Consider the following 20,080-nt stretch of genomic DNA (forward strand, 5'->3'; position numbering starts at 1 on the left):
GTGAAATATAGTTCATTACATAGATCTCATAATGTTTGTTACTATTATGCAAAGTTGGTACGAAAATCTTAGACTTTATTTTTTTGGGAGCCTATTGAAATCATCTTGTAAAAAGTTGCAAGGTCCAAAATGGTTCCCGAGACGTTGCCTGCGGATGATGTCCGGAATATTACCTGTCAATTAATTGTCATTGAGCACCGAAAAATTTTTTTTTTGGACCTGATTACTTTTCTTAACAGACACATGTCATAGTCTCAAACAATGTTTGCATCAGGTGATGCACGGTAAAGGAGACTTAGGGGAGTATCGGTGTACGATGGTGGGCCACTTCATCACTTCGTGTAATCTGCATATAGGTCACTCTCAGACAACGATGATGAAATCGACACTGGCACTTCTTTTATCTGACATACCTTGAACACCCATGGCAAAATTAAAAGGAAATTTACACACGCTGTGGGAGAAAAATAGATAAGAAAATACACGGATTTTCATTAGCATTGCCTTTTAAGATGCAGTGCTCTGAATTGTTGGATAACATTCGTCTTGACGAGAATATTGCTTTGCTATTATTTGGACTTGGCATATTTTAACCCTTCATTTTAATTTTGCCTTTAATCTAAAAATATCAAAGAATTTTTAAGGTAAAATTTATTATACGGTGGAAAACACTCAGAACCTAGTATTCACAAGCTTTCATTTCCATAGACTGGATATCTGGTCATTAACCCTTATAAGTCGGCGCAATATTTTGTTATCCACTCGCTTTATCATTCTCCGACGATTTAGTTGTCAAAATTATCATTGGGACTTTATAAGTCTGATTTTCTACCCAATATCATGGGAACCACTTAATTTAGGGACACTTTAATATGGAAATATAGAGGCGATTCCTCACATTATTTTCTCTTTGTAGGCAGATGTCCATACCCCACTAGAACTTATGCCAATTGCAAACGGCTTGGAGGATGGGTAATACCTGTTTCAAATAACCCGAAAGGACGTGTTTGCTGCAAACGTAAGTCTTGATTTCGCATAGGGGTGACGTTCGTTTACAGAAGGCATTTATATAGTGTCAAACCCTAAAAATGCAACCATATACCTACCATTTTCACATAGAGAGTTTAGGTCGTCACCTGTAAGAATGTCACTTCTCATTTTAATGTCGTGTCGTGTTTTCAAGCCTTATTGAACATACTCGTGACAATAGCCATTTGGCATGTAACGCGTGGCAGAAATGTACATAATCCAATGTAAATCATGTGCAATATACGTGGCAGTTTACCATATTTCTGTGTTTTTCATAAAACCCCGCTAAGAGGATGGGTAATACTGTGGGAGAAAAATAGATAAGAAAATACATGAATTTTTCCCCCTCTATTAGTCGACAGCTAATAGACAGATCTACCAGGAAAAGGTAGAGAGAGAAATCTATCCAAAACAGTGACAAAAAAGACTGAAAACCGAAACACTCAAAAATGTAAAATACTTTTCTAATTGCTTTGTCCTGGTTTTATTTGGAGGGAAATGTTCAGTATTGGGTTGTAATCAAATTATTTAAACAGAGAAGCAAGCCAATTAGTTCAACGTTTAATGCATTATAGCAGTTTAATTACAAAGAAAACCTATATTGAAAATACGAACGATGTGCTAGCCAATCTAAACAAGAGCTCGTTAAACATTCTTCTTTTATACATGATAATAATTGACTTAGATTAATTAACCTTTTGATATTCATACGTAGATATCAACTTGTTTCCACTTTTTTTAAATTCTGTAATTGTTTTTTCAGTACCAACATGCGCGAGAAACTGTAAAATTGTCAAGGCGCAATGTGCATCAAGGCGATCGTGCAGATACCCACTTATCACCTCAAGATGCACCTGCCGGCCAGGCCTAGTATGCTGCAAGTGTAAGTGAAAAATGCAAAATGATGAAAACATGAAAAAAAACACAATATGATAACCTTTTAACCGGGCCATGATAAAAGGGAATGAAAATAACTCGATCAAGTATTCCAGAGAAATACTAGACGACATAAAATAGTTGGAGGTCAAACGTTTAAGTAAAGGAAAATGTGCATGTACATGTACCACAAACATATGTTACACATTGTGTGCATCAGTAATCTCTCTATTTCAGACACATGTGAGCTAGCCGGATGCAAAGGTAAATGCTTGAGGGGCCGATGTCCTAAAGGGTGGAGACCGCACCGGGGTACCTGCACTTGTCCGCTAGGCTATTCCTGCTGCTCACGTATACGTAAGTATTGCAACTTGTTACAATGAAAAAATATGCCTGCCGTTTGATACAAAACCGAGGAACAAAGTGTGAATGGATAGTTCGCTGAATTAGAGTCATTTTATTGACTGTGATTCGAACCGTTTAAGAAGACAACAAGGCAGTCTTATCGAGTGAGTTTTTAACCTCAATCTTCCGCTCAGTACTAAATTAATTGTTATGAGTAAGATATGAATCCATTCGTTTATGTAAAAAATCCGAAGGAAGGCGTTAACTACCGTTTCGACGGTTAGACGACTTCTTGATGTTGAGTGAGGTTTTCTGGTGCCGCAGTAAAAATCTTAGATGACTGGACAATCAATAATCTGTCGTTGGCATGGGTAATACCCATCATTATACAAATAGTGGATGTTTGGGAGTCCGATATGGAATTTTGATGGACGAAGAAATGTCATGGCGGACGAGGCTTTGCGAGTCCGCCATGACATTTCTTCGTCCATCAAAATTCCATATTGGACGACCTTAAACATCCACTATTTGCTATATTATGCAACCAAATGTTTCTTAAACGTAACTACCGACGACCATCCAAGATCATTTGTAAACTTCATTTTGATTGGATTAAAACCTTTTAGGATCCGTTACGACATTTTTTTGGATCCGTTATTGCTTTTTTGGATCCGATACGATGTGATGACTTGAAATCACATTATGTGAATCGAGTTACGCTATTGGCCAAGAACATTTGGTAGCATAATATGGATGGTTTATGGCCGGTGTAATGACATATTTAAATTCGTCACTTTTTAGGCGCTGGCGGTGGATCAAATGGCCATAATTTGTTGAGTTATGATACATATCATCACAATTGATTAAAATGTTATGCCTGATCATAATGTGATCACAATGTCATCATTGCGACCCCAAAAAGTCGATTCTTTCCCGATATGGCCAAAGCTATATATTCGGACATTGATATGGAAAAAGAGTAGAGTCCTAAAATTGTTTTCCATTTGCAGACAAATGTCCACACGCAACTTTGCCAATTTTGGTTTGCTTACGGCTTGGAGGATGGGTCATACCAGCGTCAGGTAACCCGAGAGGACGTGTTTGCTGCAAACGTAAGTCCTAAATTTGCATAGGGACGACATTTGTTTACCGACGACATCCATATATCCCTGCAATACATTGGGTGTTGCAGTGTGTCAAGCCCATAAAGTTCATGCAGTACAAGTCCTATGTTCACATGTAGTTCACCTTGTCACCTGTAAGAATGTAACTTCACTTTATCGTCATGTCATGTTTTTATGCCTTAAATGTCAAAGAACGTTCGACTCGTGTCAATAGTCACTTGGTATTTGAACCACTGCATAAATTTACTGAATGCAATGCAAACCGGATGCAACCAAAGTGAGGGAAGAACGTTCATGTCCCAAACAATGACAAAAAAAACCCATTGAATATCGGAAACATCGTTAAAAACCACCCAAACGAGCCACTGTTGCAAATATACATTTGTATTCTTGAAACATTATTTACGCACTGAAAATTCGTGAGTATATGTAATTATAAGATATATATCATGCTTTTAACTTCTAATCGCTTTTATTGTTCTTTAGTCCCAACATGTGCGAAGAACTGTAGAGCGCAGAAGGCAGGATGTACACTCAAGCGGTTATGCAGATACAAAATAACCTCGTCGAGATGCTACTGCCGGGCCGACCTAGTATGCTGCAAATGTAAGTGTCAACTCTCAGTAATCATTGAGAGACAAGACCGCCATTGACTTTTTAAGCCTTTTAGCAGGTAAATAGTAATGCTTGACCGCGACGCATTAAATACTGCGTGGGGTTATGAATCTGAAATTTTGATATGATATTCCGGACAGTCGGGCAAGTAAATGGTGAAAAGTAAATAAACAGGTATTTGACCATGGAAATTTTTGGATAATCGACAAATTGGACAAACGTTGATATTTCCACTCTTTTAAGCCAACTGGCAGAAAAATCTCAAAACATGCCCCCTATTGCCAAATTAGCAAAGTTCAAATTTATTTTTTTCATTAAATAATTTCTTTATATCTGTAGAATTGCCACACCAAATATCTTTTCAATACCTCTCCAAATATACACTTGACATTTAAAAACATACTCGCGTCTGATTGATAGGTCTGAAACCCTCAACCTATAAATATGCAATGGTGTTCGTGTCTCTTGAGGCCATAATGGGGCTAAAAACAGGGGGGGGGGGAGCTAGACGAGATATACACGATGTGATATTCCAAAAAGTATGATACAAAGTGCGTTCGACAGTTATCTCTATATTTCAGACACTTGTGAGCTACGTGGGTGTGGAGGTAGATGTATACGAGGCCGCCGATGTCCTACAGGGAGCAGGCTGATGAATATGAGGTCCTGCACTTGCCCGCTAGGCTACGCCTGCTGCACACGCATACGTAAGTATTGAAACAACTCAAAGGGAAAATAAAGAATGAGAAGATGCGCTTGCCCTTTGGATACCAGACTGAAGAATTCGCATGAGAAGATAATTTATTAAATTTGAGGCCATTAAATGACCGTGGTACGAGTTGATTCAATACAAAACAAAGCAGTCTTGTCGTTGAATTTGAGTGAACTTTTTACCTAATCTACCGTCGTATTCATTAAGGTCTCTCGCAAAATTGATATGCATAAGATATCAGTCCAGTCGTTTATGTAAAATGATCCGAAGAATGGAAATACCGCTTCATAACAAAAATTTCCGTATTTTGAAATGGATCGTTTGGTGCAATGGTGAAAATATCCGGTGACTGCATAAAACTTTGGCACCGGTGGGACATTGGAATGTGAAATTAATGTCATCGATAGATATAGCCGGCATGATTTCCTGTTTGAATTCGTCGCTTTTTGTCGCCGTCGCTGGCATTGCAACAAATTTTCGGGTTCATGTATGATTTATACAATACTCTGATGATTTAGATGCTACGGCTATATGATTGTACTGTTATATTAAAATCATCATTGCGACCTGATGGTCGTTTTTCTCTTTTCTCCGACAACATGGCCACCATTATGGACAATGACATGGATGTAGAGGTATTCGCGAATTCTTACATTATTTTCTTTTCGTAGCCAAATGTCCATACCTAACTCGAACATATAGCAATTGCAGACGGCTTGGAGGATGGGTAATACCCGCTTCAGGCAACCCGAAAGGACGTGTTTGTTGCAAACGTAAGTCTCGATTTTGCATAGATTGCATTTGTTTACCGACGATATTCGCGTGCACCTGTAATGCATTGCGTGTTGTATTATTCTATATAATTTTGCCAAGAGGTGACATTCGTTTACAGACGGCATACATGTAATGCATTGCATGTTGCGAGGCCACCCCAGAATTGTCTTAAAATACCAATCGCCGAGAATTAACGTTGTCACCTGTCATGCTTGTTAGGATGTCACATTTTAGTTACTGTACCATGTTTTTAAGCCACGATGAAAGTACCAAACATACTGTAGAACATGCAATAAGCGAGCGCTGCGGGAAATCGGAATAGGCCTAGGTTTTTATTTATACATGGTCAAGGCGAATAATAAAGTAAGTCCATTACGACGTAACAGTCCTATTTGAAAGGGCTTTGGTGTTAGGGTAACAACACTCATCATCTAATGAAATTGATGACTAGACCTATTCACCCATAGGCTTGAATTGCTGCCAATACAGTGTATAAATAAAAAGATCTATTCCTATTTTAATTATCCGCTGGGCTCGCTTATTGCAAGTTCTACTGTACTGTATATACATTATGTTACTTTGACATTATTAACCTATAGAGTGGCTTCACGTGACGTGTTGGGGGTGATGGGAGGGCAGACAAAAGAAAGCAAGTCCAAATGACCATGACAGCAGTTGACTTAGTCTGGCACGACAAACCATTGTTCTGCCCTCTTTACATGGCTGACCGTGAAAACACTCTATTGCAATGCATGATGAGTAGATGTATCAAGTGATCATGGCTTTTCAATTTTACTGCTTTTATTGCGTTTTAGTCCCAACATGTGCAAGAAACTGTAGAGCCCACAAGGCTCGATGTGCACCCACGCGGATGTGCAGATACCCAATAAGATCACTGAGATGCTCCTGCCGGCCGGGCCAAGTATGCTGCAGATGTAAGTGACAATAATTGTTCTGTTATGATTGAGGCAACATAGGCTATATGTATTCCAAAGTAAGAGGCGACAAAAAAAATGTTTTGAGCGTCAATCATAATACCTTTGATCTATTCAATCACCTTTGTTATTCATTTAGTTGTTTTCAAAATTATGAACTGGCAAGAATGATAAAAACTATAAAATATAAACATGTTTAAACCAATAAAACCCCAAAGTTAGACACCTAATATAATTGCTTTTTTCTCGTTTTCTCCATCTAAGTTTTCCATCTAAGTTCTCCATCTAGTTCCGCCTACTTCTCTGTTACAGAAACCATATTTTTCACTCTGTATAACAAGCAGGACCTGAAATCAGAACGCCCCTGGCTTGAAGCTATATGTAAAAAAAACAGTTTGCATTTAGTCGCAACCCGCCTCATCAACCCGCCCTCTTTGCAGCGGGATTAGGTCTATAAAAAGGCTGAAAGTGGAACACCCGCCAGATAGGCTGCCACAAGTGAATAGTTTAAGTATGTAAATTGTACTGCAAGCGTATGCTACACAATTGTTTTTGTTTTCTAGACACCTGTGAGCTCCGCGGGTGCAAAGGTAAATGCATCAGAGGCCGCCGATGTCCTACAGGGTTGAGACAGCTGAGCCAAAGGACCTGCACTTGTCCGCTAGGCTACTCATGCTGCCACCGTAAGTATTAAAACATCTCCAAAGAATATTTGTATGAGAATGTGTGCGCACCGTCACATACAAGACGAGCCATCAAACAATCGACTTTGGGGAGGAAAAATTGTGAATGGATAATTTATTCAATCAGAGTCTGATTTAACAAAATTAAAAAGAAAAAAAAATCATATGAAAGGATATGGTTCGAGGCGACTCCAAACAAGACACAGAGGTCTTATAAATGTTTTTAAACACTTATGAGGCAATCGATTCATTTATATAACAATCAACTTGTAAGACAAAAAGCACAATTTTTTTGCCTCAATGAACCGTCCGTATAGCACTCTTTCATTTTTGCGTAAGTTATCACTCCATTTATCTATGTACAAGGATTGAAGTAAGGCCGTACGCCTTTTCATGGTCATACGATTTTCTGATGTTAAAAGGGATTTTCTGGTTCTGTATCAACAATTTCAGATAATCGAGTGCACCGGTTGGTCGTTGGAAGAGGAAATAACTCTCGCGGATAATTGTTTAGCCGGGTTGATAACATGTTTGCAATCGCCAATTTTAATTAAAGGCAGTAGCGTCGAATTGCCAAAAATTGTCTAGTTATGATACATGTCATACTCGGTTAATTTAAAAGTTCCGCTAATTAGGCCAGTTTTTTTCCCGATAACACGGACACGACTAAAGGGACACTGATATGGAAAATAAAAGCGAGTCCTAATTTTATTCTATTTTCGCAGGCAACTGTCCATATCGAGCTAGGACATATATCAGTTGCCGACTGCTTGGAGGATGGCTAATACCCGCTACAAATAACCCAGCTGGACGTGTTTGCTGCAAACGTAAGTCCTAATTTTGCATAGGGGTGACATTTATTGTTTACATACGGCATGCATATGTATATGTCATACACTGCATGTTCCTCGCATTGCTTACCATACCAATGTTTACATACAATTCACAATGTCACATGTGAGGATGTGACTTTTTGCTTAAATGTCTTGTCGTATTTTAAGCCTTAGTGAGCGTACTCATGACAGTGGATATTTTGCATTTGAACCGGTCGTTGCAGAAACCTACGGAATCCAATGTAAATCGGGTCAAAATACGTGGTAGTTTGCCATATGTACGTGTTTCCCCTCAATAGACAGCTAGGCATGGCCAGGGCTTTGCACTAAAGGGATAGAGAACAACATTTAAGTCGCAACAATGCAACACTGAATGACGAAAACACCCAAAATTGGTAAACCTGCCTAACACGTCACTTGCTAATAGCTGTTCTACTGCTCTAACATCGTCAACGTATGTAAATTCATATAGATGTAAGAAGAGATCAAGCTTTCCAGTTTTCTAAAGCTGTTATTGTTTTTGTTTAGTCCCAACATGTGCAAGAAACTGTAGAGCTCAGAAGGCGCGATGCGCACTCAAGCGGACATGCAGATACCCAATAAGATCACCGAGATGCTCCTGCCGGCCCGGTCTAGTATGCTGCAAATGTAAGTGACAGTTCTCAGTTATGACTGCGGCCATGATATAAAAAACTTATAAAATATGACCCGGGCGTGTAATCAAGATTAAGACTATGAAACATAAGCGGTGGAGGGCAAAGGAACAAGCACATGAATATGTGACAAGCATATGATACACACACTAGTTATCTCTGCATTTCAGACACATGTGAACTGCGTGGATGCAGAGGTAGATGCAACAGGGGCCGATGTCCTAAAGGGACGAGACCTGCCCGCAATACCTGCACTTGTCCAGCCGGCTATTCCTGCTGCATACAAATAAGTAAGTATCAATTAACATCGCAAATCATGCTGCTCGGTTATACGTAAGTATTACTGACAACATCCTAAAAGTAAAATAGGTATGGGAAGTTGTGCTCGCCGTGAAATACCAGTGGAACCATCTTCTATATCGAGCAACTTATTCAAATGGACAGTTTGTCAAATTAGAGTCATCTTAATGCTTCTAGTCGTTTAAAAACAGTATTTTTTTATGATTATATTTGAGAGAGCTTTATAACCTAAACCTACATCTATAGTACTGTATTAAGTGTTATGTGTAAAAAATGAACCCATTCGTTTATGTACAACATTCCGAGGAGAGGTACAACCGTGTCATTGGCTGACAATTTCCTAATGTTGAAATGAGTTTCCTGGAGTTTTATCACAAATCAACGATGAGCGCAAAAAATCATGCATCGGTTGGTTTGGTAGTTGGGAAGGACATACCTGTCATGGATAACTATTTAGGCGGCGCTCTTTTTAGACGTACGCTCTCTGCGATGGAATGGCCAGCATTTATTGTGTTATGATGCATATAATCACACTCTGATGATTAAGGTGCTGCAGCAAATTGCTATGGGATGTCAAAAATATCATTGCTACCCAATAACTCTGATTTTCCCCGATAATACGGCCACCACTACAGGGACACTTGTAAAGAAATAGAGGCGATTCATAACATTATTTCCTTTTCGTAGAAAAATGTCCATATCCAACTATGACATATATCAGATGCAGACGGCTTGGAGGATGGGTAATACCTGCTAAAAGTAACCCGAAAGGACGTGTTTGCTGCAAACGTAAGTTTTAATTTTGCAATTGGGTGACATTCGTTTACAGATGGCTTGCGCACTGTCTATAATGTATTGCGTGTTGCATTGTGTCAAGCCTTAAAATTGCTACCAAATGGCAAAATATTCATATACAATGTGTCTCAAAACATTACCCTAGTTTCGCACTCCTAACGTCAAGCCAGATCTTGACCAAGTGCACATTTCCAGGCCCGTAATGGAGTAATTTTTAGGCTTTCTATAATCCTCTAGTATTTGAATGTGAATGGTCGATAAAAACCGTCCTCTATACTTATGGTAACTATAACAAGACACAAATAAAATCACCCCACTCGCATTTGTCCTGCCTGCTTGGGTGTCTTATTAACCTATTCAAGCCACGATTGCCATTGACGCTGCGTTCAATCAAATAGAGGGCCAGATAAACTTCCTCCCGTCGTGGGCCTACGAAAATATACACATACACTGGGTGATTTCAAAGTTGGTTTTGGTTTTAGTGTTGGGTGTTAGTGTCACTTTTATTCTTAATTTCTACCCCTAAAAACCTATGTCTGGATAAGACCAATTCGAGGTTTTAGTTTAACACCAACACTGGTTTTATCTAAACACCTAAAACCTGGGCTGAAACTAAGAAGAGGTTTTATTCTGCAGGTAAAACTAACACCAAGATGGATAGAGATAAAACCTTGGAAAAACCAAACATGCATGTTGTTGTCGTTGTTACTGTTGTTTCCCTATTGTAACCGCTTCCGATCTATATAAATTTGGTCGTCTTCTCTCACGTCCATCATCATTCCCATCAGCGTTCAAAATACCAGCAACTACTTCTTGAAATGGTACGAACAACATGATTTATTTTTTTAACACCAACACCGACTTTGAAATCCACTCGGTGTTAATGCCTAAGGTGTTAGTTTTATTGGTAATACAAAGTGCACTACAAATCTTCCAAATATAACACCGAGCTGGGATTAAGATCAGACATTGGTGTTCCAATTGGTTTCAGTGTGAAACTAAAACCTAATTTGAAATAGGATAATGCTAAAACTGTGTGTCAAAACTAACACCAGAACTGATTTCATTTCTGGTGTTGTGGAGAGTTTTAGTTTTAGTCCCGGTGTTAGTTTTTGACACTAAAACCATGCCTTAGTTTTTAGCTAAAACCGGACATAATGCTAAAACCAACAAACACCGACTTTGAAATAGGATAAAACTAAAACCCAATTCATTTCAATGCTGGTTTAATCAAGGGTTTTAGTGTTCCATTTAGTTTTAAAACTAAATCTAAAAACTGACCTTGAAATCACCCCCTGGCTTACTACAGTGGACGTTAGGCGTGCGAAACTCGAGTATATTGTTTGCGTTTTGACTCAGAATGTGATCAAATGGTTAACATAGTTGCCTTCCTCACACGTTCAGGATGAGTGAAGTCTTGGGTCTTTCTAAATGCAATTGATAAGGCATGAGGTGATAGGGACCTGCATGTTGTGCTTGCCTTTGTGAGCGTGAGAAGCAATAAATATTTCAAATCACAAAAACAGTGGTTTTAAATTCGTTCCATTCAGGCCTGTCGAAAAAGTCATCTGTTTGCCATTACCTTCAACAAGCCTGTGTAATCATGCAGTGACCGTACCATACCTACTCAACTGGGATGTGGTAATGCCACTACTATTTAAGTGACCTGTGAAATATACATGTTGACCCTTTGATTCCTTTTTGAGTCAAAATTTAAACCACATGATTTATTGGGACACATGCATGGTAGAGTCCACTTGTCGCCTATAAGAATGTCATGTTTCACTATGAAACCCGCCGTCATGTTCGAAAGCCTCGGGGAACGTACTCGTGACATTGGACATTTGGCAACTAAACAATGAAAAAAATATTCTGACGATATCAGCGTACAGTCATGAAAATATGCTTTTCATTTTAACTAATGCTTATCACCCTTTCAGTCCCAACATGCAAAATAAACTGTAAAGTGTACAAGGCGCGATGTGTCCGAAGTCGGACGTGCAAATACCCAATAAAATCGCCGAGATGCACCTGCCGGCCCGGCCTGGTATGCTGCAGATGTAAGTGACAATTCTCAGTTATAATTTGGGCCATGGTAGAAAAGGAAAAAAATAACCTGAGCATGTAATCCACTGTACGACGAGACGAGACATAAACGTTTCATTGTTAGACTAATATTAAAGTAATAAAACACATATCTACCAAAAAAACGTATGCTACACAGTGCGTGCGTCAGTTCTCTCTGTATTTCAGACACCTGTGAGCTTTCTGGATGCAAGGGTAAATGCATAAAGGGCGGATGTCCTAATGGGAGAAGACCTCTCCAGAATACCTGCACTTGTCCGGCCGGCTATTCCTGCTGCTCACGTGAGTATTGAAGCATCATTGAATACCAGATCGATGAACAAACGTAAATGGATTTTTTTCAGTTAGAGTAAAAATGGCTGTGGTTCGATCCGATTCAAGGGAAATAACAAATCAGTCTGATCGCCGTTTCATTTCGAGTGATCGTTTGACCATGTTAAACTCAATATACTGTATGATACTCAAACAATTGTTATGAAGGGATACTGATATAGATATTGAGACGAGTGCTAATGTTACGTTCCTTTCGCAGGGAAATGTCCATACACAACGAGAACATATCATAGTTGTAGACGCCTAGGAGGATGGGTAATACCGGCTTCAGGTAACCCGAGAGGACGTGTTTGCTGCAAACGTAAGTCATTACACATTGCAAAGGGATGATGACATTCGTGTACATATGGCAAGCACACCTGCCTATAATGCATTGCGTGTTGCATTGGGGCAAACCCTTAAATTGCATGCATTAACAAAGTTCGCATAGAATTCAAGTTCTCACCAGTTATTGCCTGTAAGATGTTACATTTCACTTCAATGTCGCTTCGTGCTTTTATGCACCATATGAACGTACTCGTGGCAGTAAACACTTGACATTTGAACCCTGGCGGAAAATAACTGAATGAATGTCAACGTATTGAAAGTCATGAGTAGGTGCAATAAGCAACGAACCTTTCCACTTGTTAATTACTCTGATATTGTTTTTTTAGTCCCAACATGTGCAAGAAACTGTAGAGCCAACAAGGCTCGATGTGCATCCAGTCGGGCGTGCAGATACCCAATAAAATCGCCGAGATGTACCTGCCGGCCCGGCCTAGTATGCTGCAAGTGTAAGTGACAATTCTCAGTTATGATTGGGGCAATGATATAAAAAAGGATAAAATATAACCCGGGCGTGTAATCCCAATTAAGACTAGACGAAACATTTATAGCGGTGTGGAGGTAAAAAGTATAAATACAATGAATGAACCATAACCGTATGATAGAACGTGCGTGAGTCAGTTTTGTGTGTATTTCAGACACTTGTGAGCTACTAGGATGCAGAGGTAAATGCGTCAGGGGCCGATGTCCTAATTGGATGAGGCAGCTAAGCCAGAGGACCTGCACTTGTCCGGTCGGTTATTCCTGCTGCGCGCGTAAGTATCAAAACAACGTTTACATGGTTTAGGTTTATTTAGAAAAAAAATTAGTATGAGAAGTTGTGCTCGCAAGTAAATACAATATGGGATCGTCTTAACCGAGGAAATTAAGTGAATGGAAAATTTGTTAAATTGGAGATATTTCAATTACCCATTCTTTTGAGCCGTTTCGAAAGAAAAACACAGCAGTATTGTTGATATTTAAATTCGAGTTTGATGTTTGCCTCAATCTAATGTATCTTACTTTACATATTAATTAATTCGTTAATGTTCAAAGATTTGAAGAAGGTCAGGCCTACTTCCTACTTCGGATTCAAGTCGTTGTGTGGTTTTTGGACCTCGGTCCATTTTGGAAAACACTCCGATTCATTGTCAGTCGATTTCCTGGATTTTCTGGTGTTATAACCAATATCTCCTATGAGTGCACACGAATCTTTCACCGGTAAATCGCTGAAATGGGAAACACCCATCTTGATTATATTGTTTAACTGACTTGATAGCATGATCGAAATTGTCTCGTTTTAGACGTACGCCGCCGGCGGTGAAATTGCCAAAGTTTGTTTAGTTATGATATATGTAGTACTCTGATGATTTAGACATTGTGTTCCGCTTTGTAGGCAAATGTCCATACCCAACTAGAACAATTGCCTGGTGCAGACGGAATAGAGGATGGGTGATACCCGCTACAGGTGTCCCGAAAGGACGTGTTTGCTGCAAACGTAAGTTTTCAATTTGCATATGAATTAGTTTACAGACGGCATGCACAACTACCTGCAATGTATTGCGTACTACATTGTGTCAAGCCCCAAAGTTTCTTGTCACCAATGTTTACGAATAGAGTTGTCGTTGTCACTTGAAAGGATGCCATTTTTCACTTTAATGTCGTGTCGTGTTAAGTAAGCCTTCGTGAACGTACTCGTGACAATGGACATTTGGCATTTGAACCATGGTAGAAGCGTGTATTATGGTCCAACATGCGTGGATGTTTGTCATCTTTTCTGTTTGACCATACAGTGTACAGGTAGACAGACCATTTCTTAACAAAAGGCATGATTGGGAAACAAACAAAACCGTTTAGTCCCAAACAATGCAAATGGCAAAAGACACTGACAATTTGCAACACTGAAATAGTATTGCAACCGCCAAACGTGTCTATGTTGCAAATAGGCCTATACACTCTATTGTTTTAAATAACTTTTTTCCCTGAACATTATCAGCGTATTGAAATTTATGTCCAGGTTCATATATAAATATTCCTTTTTCTTTAATTTATGACTTTATTGCCTTTTAGTCCCTACATGTGCGAGGAACTGTAAAGCGCAGAAGGCACGATGTGTACCCAAGCGGACATGCAGACACATAATAACTTCGTCGAGATGCTCATGCCGGCCCGGTCTGGTATGCTGCAGATGTAAGTGGCACTTTACAGTTATGACTGGGGCCAAGAAAGAAAAAGGTTGAAATAAATAGACTGGACATTCCAGAGAAATTGTGGGCAGGAAATAAGTGATAGAGAACAGAAGTATAATCAAATCAATATGTGCAATGTGTTTGGCCCAGAAACAAAGATTACAAAACCGCTACCAAAGTAAGCAGAATCTGCACATAGAGAGATTGTCAGGTTAGAGGGAAATATGGAGTTAAGTCATGAAAAGGTTATGCAAGACGATTGAATTGTCGTCCGACTATTGAACCAATAGTGCATGTTCATAAATTTTGTATCAGTCAATTCGATGTCTAACCACTTCAGGGTTCATTGCCAATAGTCTGTTTTTGCTCGATCCATATTCCCTCAAGTAAGAGTAATAAAGAACTCACCGAATAGACTTAGGAGAACAATGCTTCAATAGTATATGAACATATCCACATGTTATTCAAACGCGAGAATCACGAGCACGACTATAACTGAATCTCACTATTAGTATGGTTGCAGTGACACATCGTCCACATCATCGGGAAATGTCAATTCGCCATTTGGCTGCTTAATGCCTCACTGTGGCTAAGTCTAAAACCTACCGGAAGTTACATGTATGGATGAATTAGTCCGATCGACCGCTGCTATTTTTTTCGGTCACGTTTCTGACCATCTGCCTGTTCGAGGTAGTGCGTCGGTCTTGTCGATCACGTCAACCACTTTATCAAAAATCCATATGTTCTTCCGTTCGTGCTCAGTTATCTCTGTTTTTCAGACACATGTGAGCTTGCTGGATGCAGAGGTAAATGCGTAAGGGGCCGCCGCTGTCCTAAAGGGAGTACGTTGAAACGTCGGGCGACCTGCACTTGTCCAATTGGCCAATCGTGCTGCACGCGTATACGTAAGTATTCGAAAAGAATAAATCCATGAGCAAATAAGTACACGTATATGAGTTTGTGCTCACGGTTAGGTACCGCAGGAGCCATATATTCTACCAACGAACAAGCGTGATTGAATAATTTGTTAAATCAGAATCTTCCGAACGACCATAGTTTGTGTCTACATGCATTTAAGACTGGAGTTTACCTCTTTTGTGCGCTTCCAGCAAAAAAATATTTATAACATATTGACCACACAAGGGTTGGTTGCCTATTTTGTCAATCTTTGTTTTAGTTCCAACCTTATCTTCCCATTCTGCCTAGAAAACATATCAATTTTGACCGATAAGAATAGTTAATTCACTTAATCAGAGGTCATCATTTGAGTTTTGAAAAATCCTGCAGACTTTACGATGCGACATAACGATCATTTTTTTCTCTAAAAATACGTTCCATTCATTTGGTATAAGCAGATGAATGCCCTGAAAGGCCTCGATTTACAATTTTCTGAATATTGCCTATTTCCGCCCAAATATTTATCATCATCATTATATAAACGGATGGGTCCTTCAGTGTGTGCGCAGACATAAGATATAGTTTATATTTCCGTTCTTTAGTGATTTTCAATAACGAAACGAACATACAACATAACTGAACAGGTGCAGATAGCAATATTTACAGCATCCTCTTGAATATCTTACGAACATCCAATGAAACTCCCAGCTAACTTTCTCCTGTATCTCTCCTATTTCTAACCCCTCAATATTGAATTCTATTTGTCTATCACTCCTGAGACTGGCTCCTGAGACTGGGCTATATAATGAAAAGTGTACATGTATCTCTGACAAGAAGAATCTCAAACTAACTCGGATTAGATACTAGTATGTTACTGATTATTGAAACTGACTCGAGATATTTCGCTACTTAAATGGCTGTCTAATCTCTTTTTGAAAGTGTCTTTGTTATATAGGAGAGTCTAATACGATCGTTCCACTGGTCATTCCAATCTTTAATTGTGCTTTGTCTCAAGTTTGCTGTTGAGTGTTGGACTGCCAGCTTGAAATTGAGACCGCGAGTTTTATTTAGAAAAGCGATCGCTAGCCTCTGGAATTCCTAGATGGCTATATATATATAGTGAAAAACTAATTTTGAAAATATAGATCCATTAATAAAAGTGAAAACCTGCAACAAAAATATCGCGAGCCGACCGCCGGTTACAGTTGTGTTATTGTTATTCATTTCATTACCGCCACTGTATGTAGCTGTTCGGATATTCTGTGGTCACTTATTGTCAATTGCAAACCAGGTCAATTGGCCTATCTCTGATCTGAAAGACCACGAAATCCGAAAACTGCATTGAAATATTTTTTTAAGGAGTGTATCGGCTCGACGAAGGGAATGAAGTCTGCATGTAAATGGCGTGAAATAAGCATTAGTTCAGAGGACCGTCGCTTATCAACAGTGCTGGCTGTTTTAACACCAAAATTAAAAATAAACAATTAAAGCAGTCTTATCGATGTTCAAATAAGAGCAGTGTGCACGTTTCCTAAATCTTGTTTAAGTGCACAATGATAAAATGCTATGTGGAAGGTGTTATCGGTTCATTTATGTTAATCCGAATGGCGGTGTCTCATCGACAAACAATTTTCCGATGTTAAGAACAGTTCTGGAGCTATATCTAAAAATGTCAAATGAGTTCCTGTAAAATCTGATCGATACACATACCGTTGAAATGAGAGAAACTAGTCATTTAATATCTGATTAAAGCAAATATACATTCCCGCGTAAGACCGAAGCCGATAGCTTTCGGGAATGTTTGTGATGTGCATTTGGATCTTCTACTGAATATATACCCATTACTCCCGGTGTACGAGTCGAAAGCGTGGCATTCCTGCAGACACCGTGGGTTGTTGCGCTTCGAGTGAGAGCTTCTTTAGATCATTATATAAAATATTCACACGAAAAGGTCTGAACACAATTCAAACCACTGGTCTCCACATTGTATTGCTAAGGCTTTTAGTTTAACCATGGTAGTGCAAAGATAAATTAACCAAACTATCTGCATATATTTTTAAAACTAATCAACGCCAACATTTTACTTTAATTTCTTAGATTTATCATCAAGTTCGTCTCGAAAAAGATTCTAGCGTATTTTGTTGCTTAATTATGATGCTGCAACTTGTTCATTCAAATAAATTTGATATTTCAATATCGGTATCAGTGAAATCAGAATTTTTTTTACCAGATGGAATACGTTTACACGAATCGTTGGCCCATCGATGTGAGAGTTCAAATCTGAAATAAATATGTTGCATCGTAAAGTCTGCAGGGATGTTCAAAACTTAAATGATGACCTCGAATTTAACTTTGATAAATTAGAATAGAGTTAAAAAAGCTTTTTTTAACTCTATTCTGGTAGATCTAATCTATCAAAATTAATATTTTCTATGCAGAATGGGAAGATAAGGGTTGGAACTAAGACATACATTGACATAGATAGGTACCATTTTGATCAATTTGCTACAGATATTCTTTTTGTAAGCACACAATGGATGTGTCATGAACCCATAACCTAAGAGACGATTGCCGCAGCCACATGAATAGAAAATCGAGTTCAAATACAATTTATCATACTCCGTTCATCATGACCTCACGGCTTGAGTGACGCCAAAATAAAAATGGCTTCCCTAAAGTATGCCATCTTTCCACCACATGTTCACCAGTAGGGACGCTGATTTAGAAGAAGAGGTGATGAGTTCTGATAATTATATGTATTTTTTGGTAAATGTCCATGCCCAACTAGAACATATGCCAGATGCAGACTAGCCAGTTCTGACATTATTTCTCTCTGTAGGCAAATGTCCATACCCGACCAGAACATATGTCAATTGCAGAAGGCTTGGAGGATGGGTAATACCCGCTAGAGGTAACCCACCTGGACGTGTTTGCTGCAAACGTAAGTCTTAATTTTGCAAAAGGATAACATTTGTTTGCAGACAGTATTCGTATGCACCTGTTAGAGTAATGCATTGCGTTTTGCATTCGTTCATGGCCTAAAGGTTTTTACAATACCAATCGACTGGAAATTGCATGCAGTTGGTCATGACAAAATACATGTTCGAGAACCTTTTATAGGCCCTGTTTACATTTATAAATTCACGTTGGGAAGTCTTGTCACATAATTGTCGTGTTTGAAGCCTAATGTGAATTATTGTCCGACCATTGAACCAATAGTGGATATTTATAAATTTTGTATCCATTATATTCGACGTCTAACCACTTCAGTCAGTGTATTTGTTTTAAAGATGTTTTTCCTAACATTATTATCGTATCGAAATCCATGTGTTTATCCATGTGTTGGTTCATTATAAGATCAAGCTCGCCTTTATTTTTAATTTGCACGTGTATTCCCTTTTAGTCCCAACTTGTTCCAAGAACTGTAGACTTTACAAGGCAAGGTGTGTACCCAGACGGACATGCCTATTCCCAATAACCACGTCGAGATGCTCATGCCGGCCTGGCCTAGTATGCTGCAAATGTAAGTGGCACTCTACAGTTATGGTTGGGGCCGTGACGGATGGTATGGATGTCGTAACGAATATTATACAAGTAATGTCAAACATCATACATCTCATACCGATCGGACAACGCCCATTCGCCATCTGGCTGCTTTAATGCCTCTCGGTGGCTTCGTCGGAAAACTTGTCGAAAGTTATGAGTAAATGTTAGTCGATTGTTGTTGTTTTTCAAGCTCTGTGACGTTTATAATCATGCTGCTTATTATGTGGTGCTAAACGTCAGTCTTGTCGAGCACGCCGCAACTTTTTCAATTCTTATATCAGTTATCTCTGTATTTCAGACACATGTGAGCTACGTGGATGCAAAGGTAAATGTGTGAGGGGCCGCCGATGTCCTCCAGGGAGTAAGCTCTTAAATCGGAAGTCATGCACTTGTCCGATAGGTCATTCTTGCTGCACGCGTATACGTAAGTATCAGAAAAAATGAATCCCTGAGTAAATTAGTATGAGTAGATGGGCATACCATTAAATACCAGAAGGGCCATCCGCTAAACCAACGAAGTGCATGCAGTGTGATTGGATAATTTGTTAAATCAGATAGGTAGTGCCTATTTTAAAGTAAACCATTAGGGCAGCTTATCGAATATCAAGTGAGAGCAGTGTGCATTTGCCTATATCTTGTTTTAAGTGCACATTGATCAAACGTTATGTTGAAGATGTCATCCGTTCATTAACACTTTCAGCGCCATCCGACGTAATTTTACGTCTTGCAATTTCACACGGTTGAGCCATCCGACGTAATATTACGTCGCATTTTTAAATTTCCCGCTTTGTCTTCGAGGCGACTAGCAGCGCAGTATAGGGGAAAATAATTTAACTATACAGCATGATTAATGTTCAATCTGAAAGCTGGTGTTCACTGTTCTCATGGTCAGACGATTTCTTGATGTTAGGAAAGATTCTGGAGCTTTATTTAAAGATGTCCGATTTATGCCTGTGGGAGAAACCCGTCATTGCATATTGATATCTGCTCATTAAGCCGGGTTAATAACATGATGATTTTTTTCTGAATTAAGGCAAACACCACTGACGGAGG

At 39.1% G+C, this 20,080-nt stretch overlaps 2 protein-coding genes across 2 annotated transcripts in view; one reads left to right on the forward strand and one right to left on the reverse strand.

The window, feature by feature from the left end:
- LOC135498977 (atrial natriuretic peptide receptor 1-like) overlaps nucleotides 1-20,080 on the reverse strand; it is an 813,512-nt gene that overhangs the window by 596,283 nt on the left and 197,149 nt on the right. The gene's annotated exons all lie outside the window — the stretch shown is intronic.
- LOC135498687 (zonadhesin-like) overlaps nucleotides 1-20,080 on the forward strand; it is a 98,897-nt gene that overhangs the window by 29,961 nt on the left and 48,856 nt on the right. Inside the window, exons 32-55 of the mRNA XM_064789069.1 lie at nucleotides 917-1,018; nucleotides 1,793-1,912; nucleotides 2,143-2,262; nucleotides 3,261-3,362; nucleotides 3,861-3,980; nucleotides 4,571-4,696; nucleotides 5,373-5,474; nucleotides 6,291-6,410; nucleotides 6,974-7,093; nucleotides 7,819-7,920; nucleotides 8,455-8,574; nucleotides 8,750-8,869; nucleotides 9,567-9,668; nucleotides 11,615-11,734; nucleotides 11,928-12,041; nucleotides 12,292-12,393; nucleotides 12,746-12,865; nucleotides 13,055-13,171; nucleotides 13,792-13,893; nucleotides 14,466-14,585; nucleotides 15,364-15,489; nucleotides 18,321-18,422; nucleotides 18,885-19,004; nucleotides 19,326-19,451. Of these exons, the coding sequence (XP_064645139.1) occupies nucleotides 917-1,018; nucleotides 1,793-1,912; nucleotides 2,143-2,262; nucleotides 3,261-3,362; nucleotides 3,861-3,980; nucleotides 4,571-4,696; nucleotides 5,373-5,474; nucleotides 6,291-6,410; nucleotides 6,974-7,093; nucleotides 7,819-7,920; nucleotides 8,455-8,574; nucleotides 8,750-8,869; nucleotides 9,567-9,668; nucleotides 11,615-11,734; nucleotides 11,928-12,041; nucleotides 12,292-12,393; nucleotides 12,746-12,865; nucleotides 13,055-13,171; nucleotides 13,792-13,893; nucleotides 14,466-14,585; nucleotides 15,364-15,489; nucleotides 18,321-18,422; nucleotides 18,885-19,004; nucleotides 19,326-19,451 (2,745 nt within the window). The remainder of the gene's footprint in view (nucleotides 1-916; nucleotides 1,019-1,792; nucleotides 1,913-2,142; nucleotides 2,263-3,260; nucleotides 3,363-3,860; nucleotides 3,981-4,570; nucleotides 4,697-5,372; nucleotides 5,475-6,290; nucleotides 6,411-6,973; nucleotides 7,094-7,818; nucleotides 7,921-8,454; nucleotides 8,575-8,749; nucleotides 8,870-9,566; nucleotides 9,669-11,614; nucleotides 11,735-11,927; nucleotides 12,042-12,291; nucleotides 12,394-12,745; nucleotides 12,866-13,054; nucleotides 13,172-13,791; nucleotides 13,894-14,465; nucleotides 14,586-15,363; nucleotides 15,490-18,320; nucleotides 18,423-18,884; nucleotides 19,005-19,325; nucleotides 19,452-20,080) is intronic.

This window comes from Lineus longissimus, chromosome 14, assembly GCF_910592395.1.
Source record: "Lineus longissimus chromosome 14, tnLinLong1.2, whole genome shotgun sequence".
NCBI lineage: Eukaryota > Metazoa > Nemertea > Pilidiophora > Heteronemertea > Lineidae > Lineus > Lineus longissimus.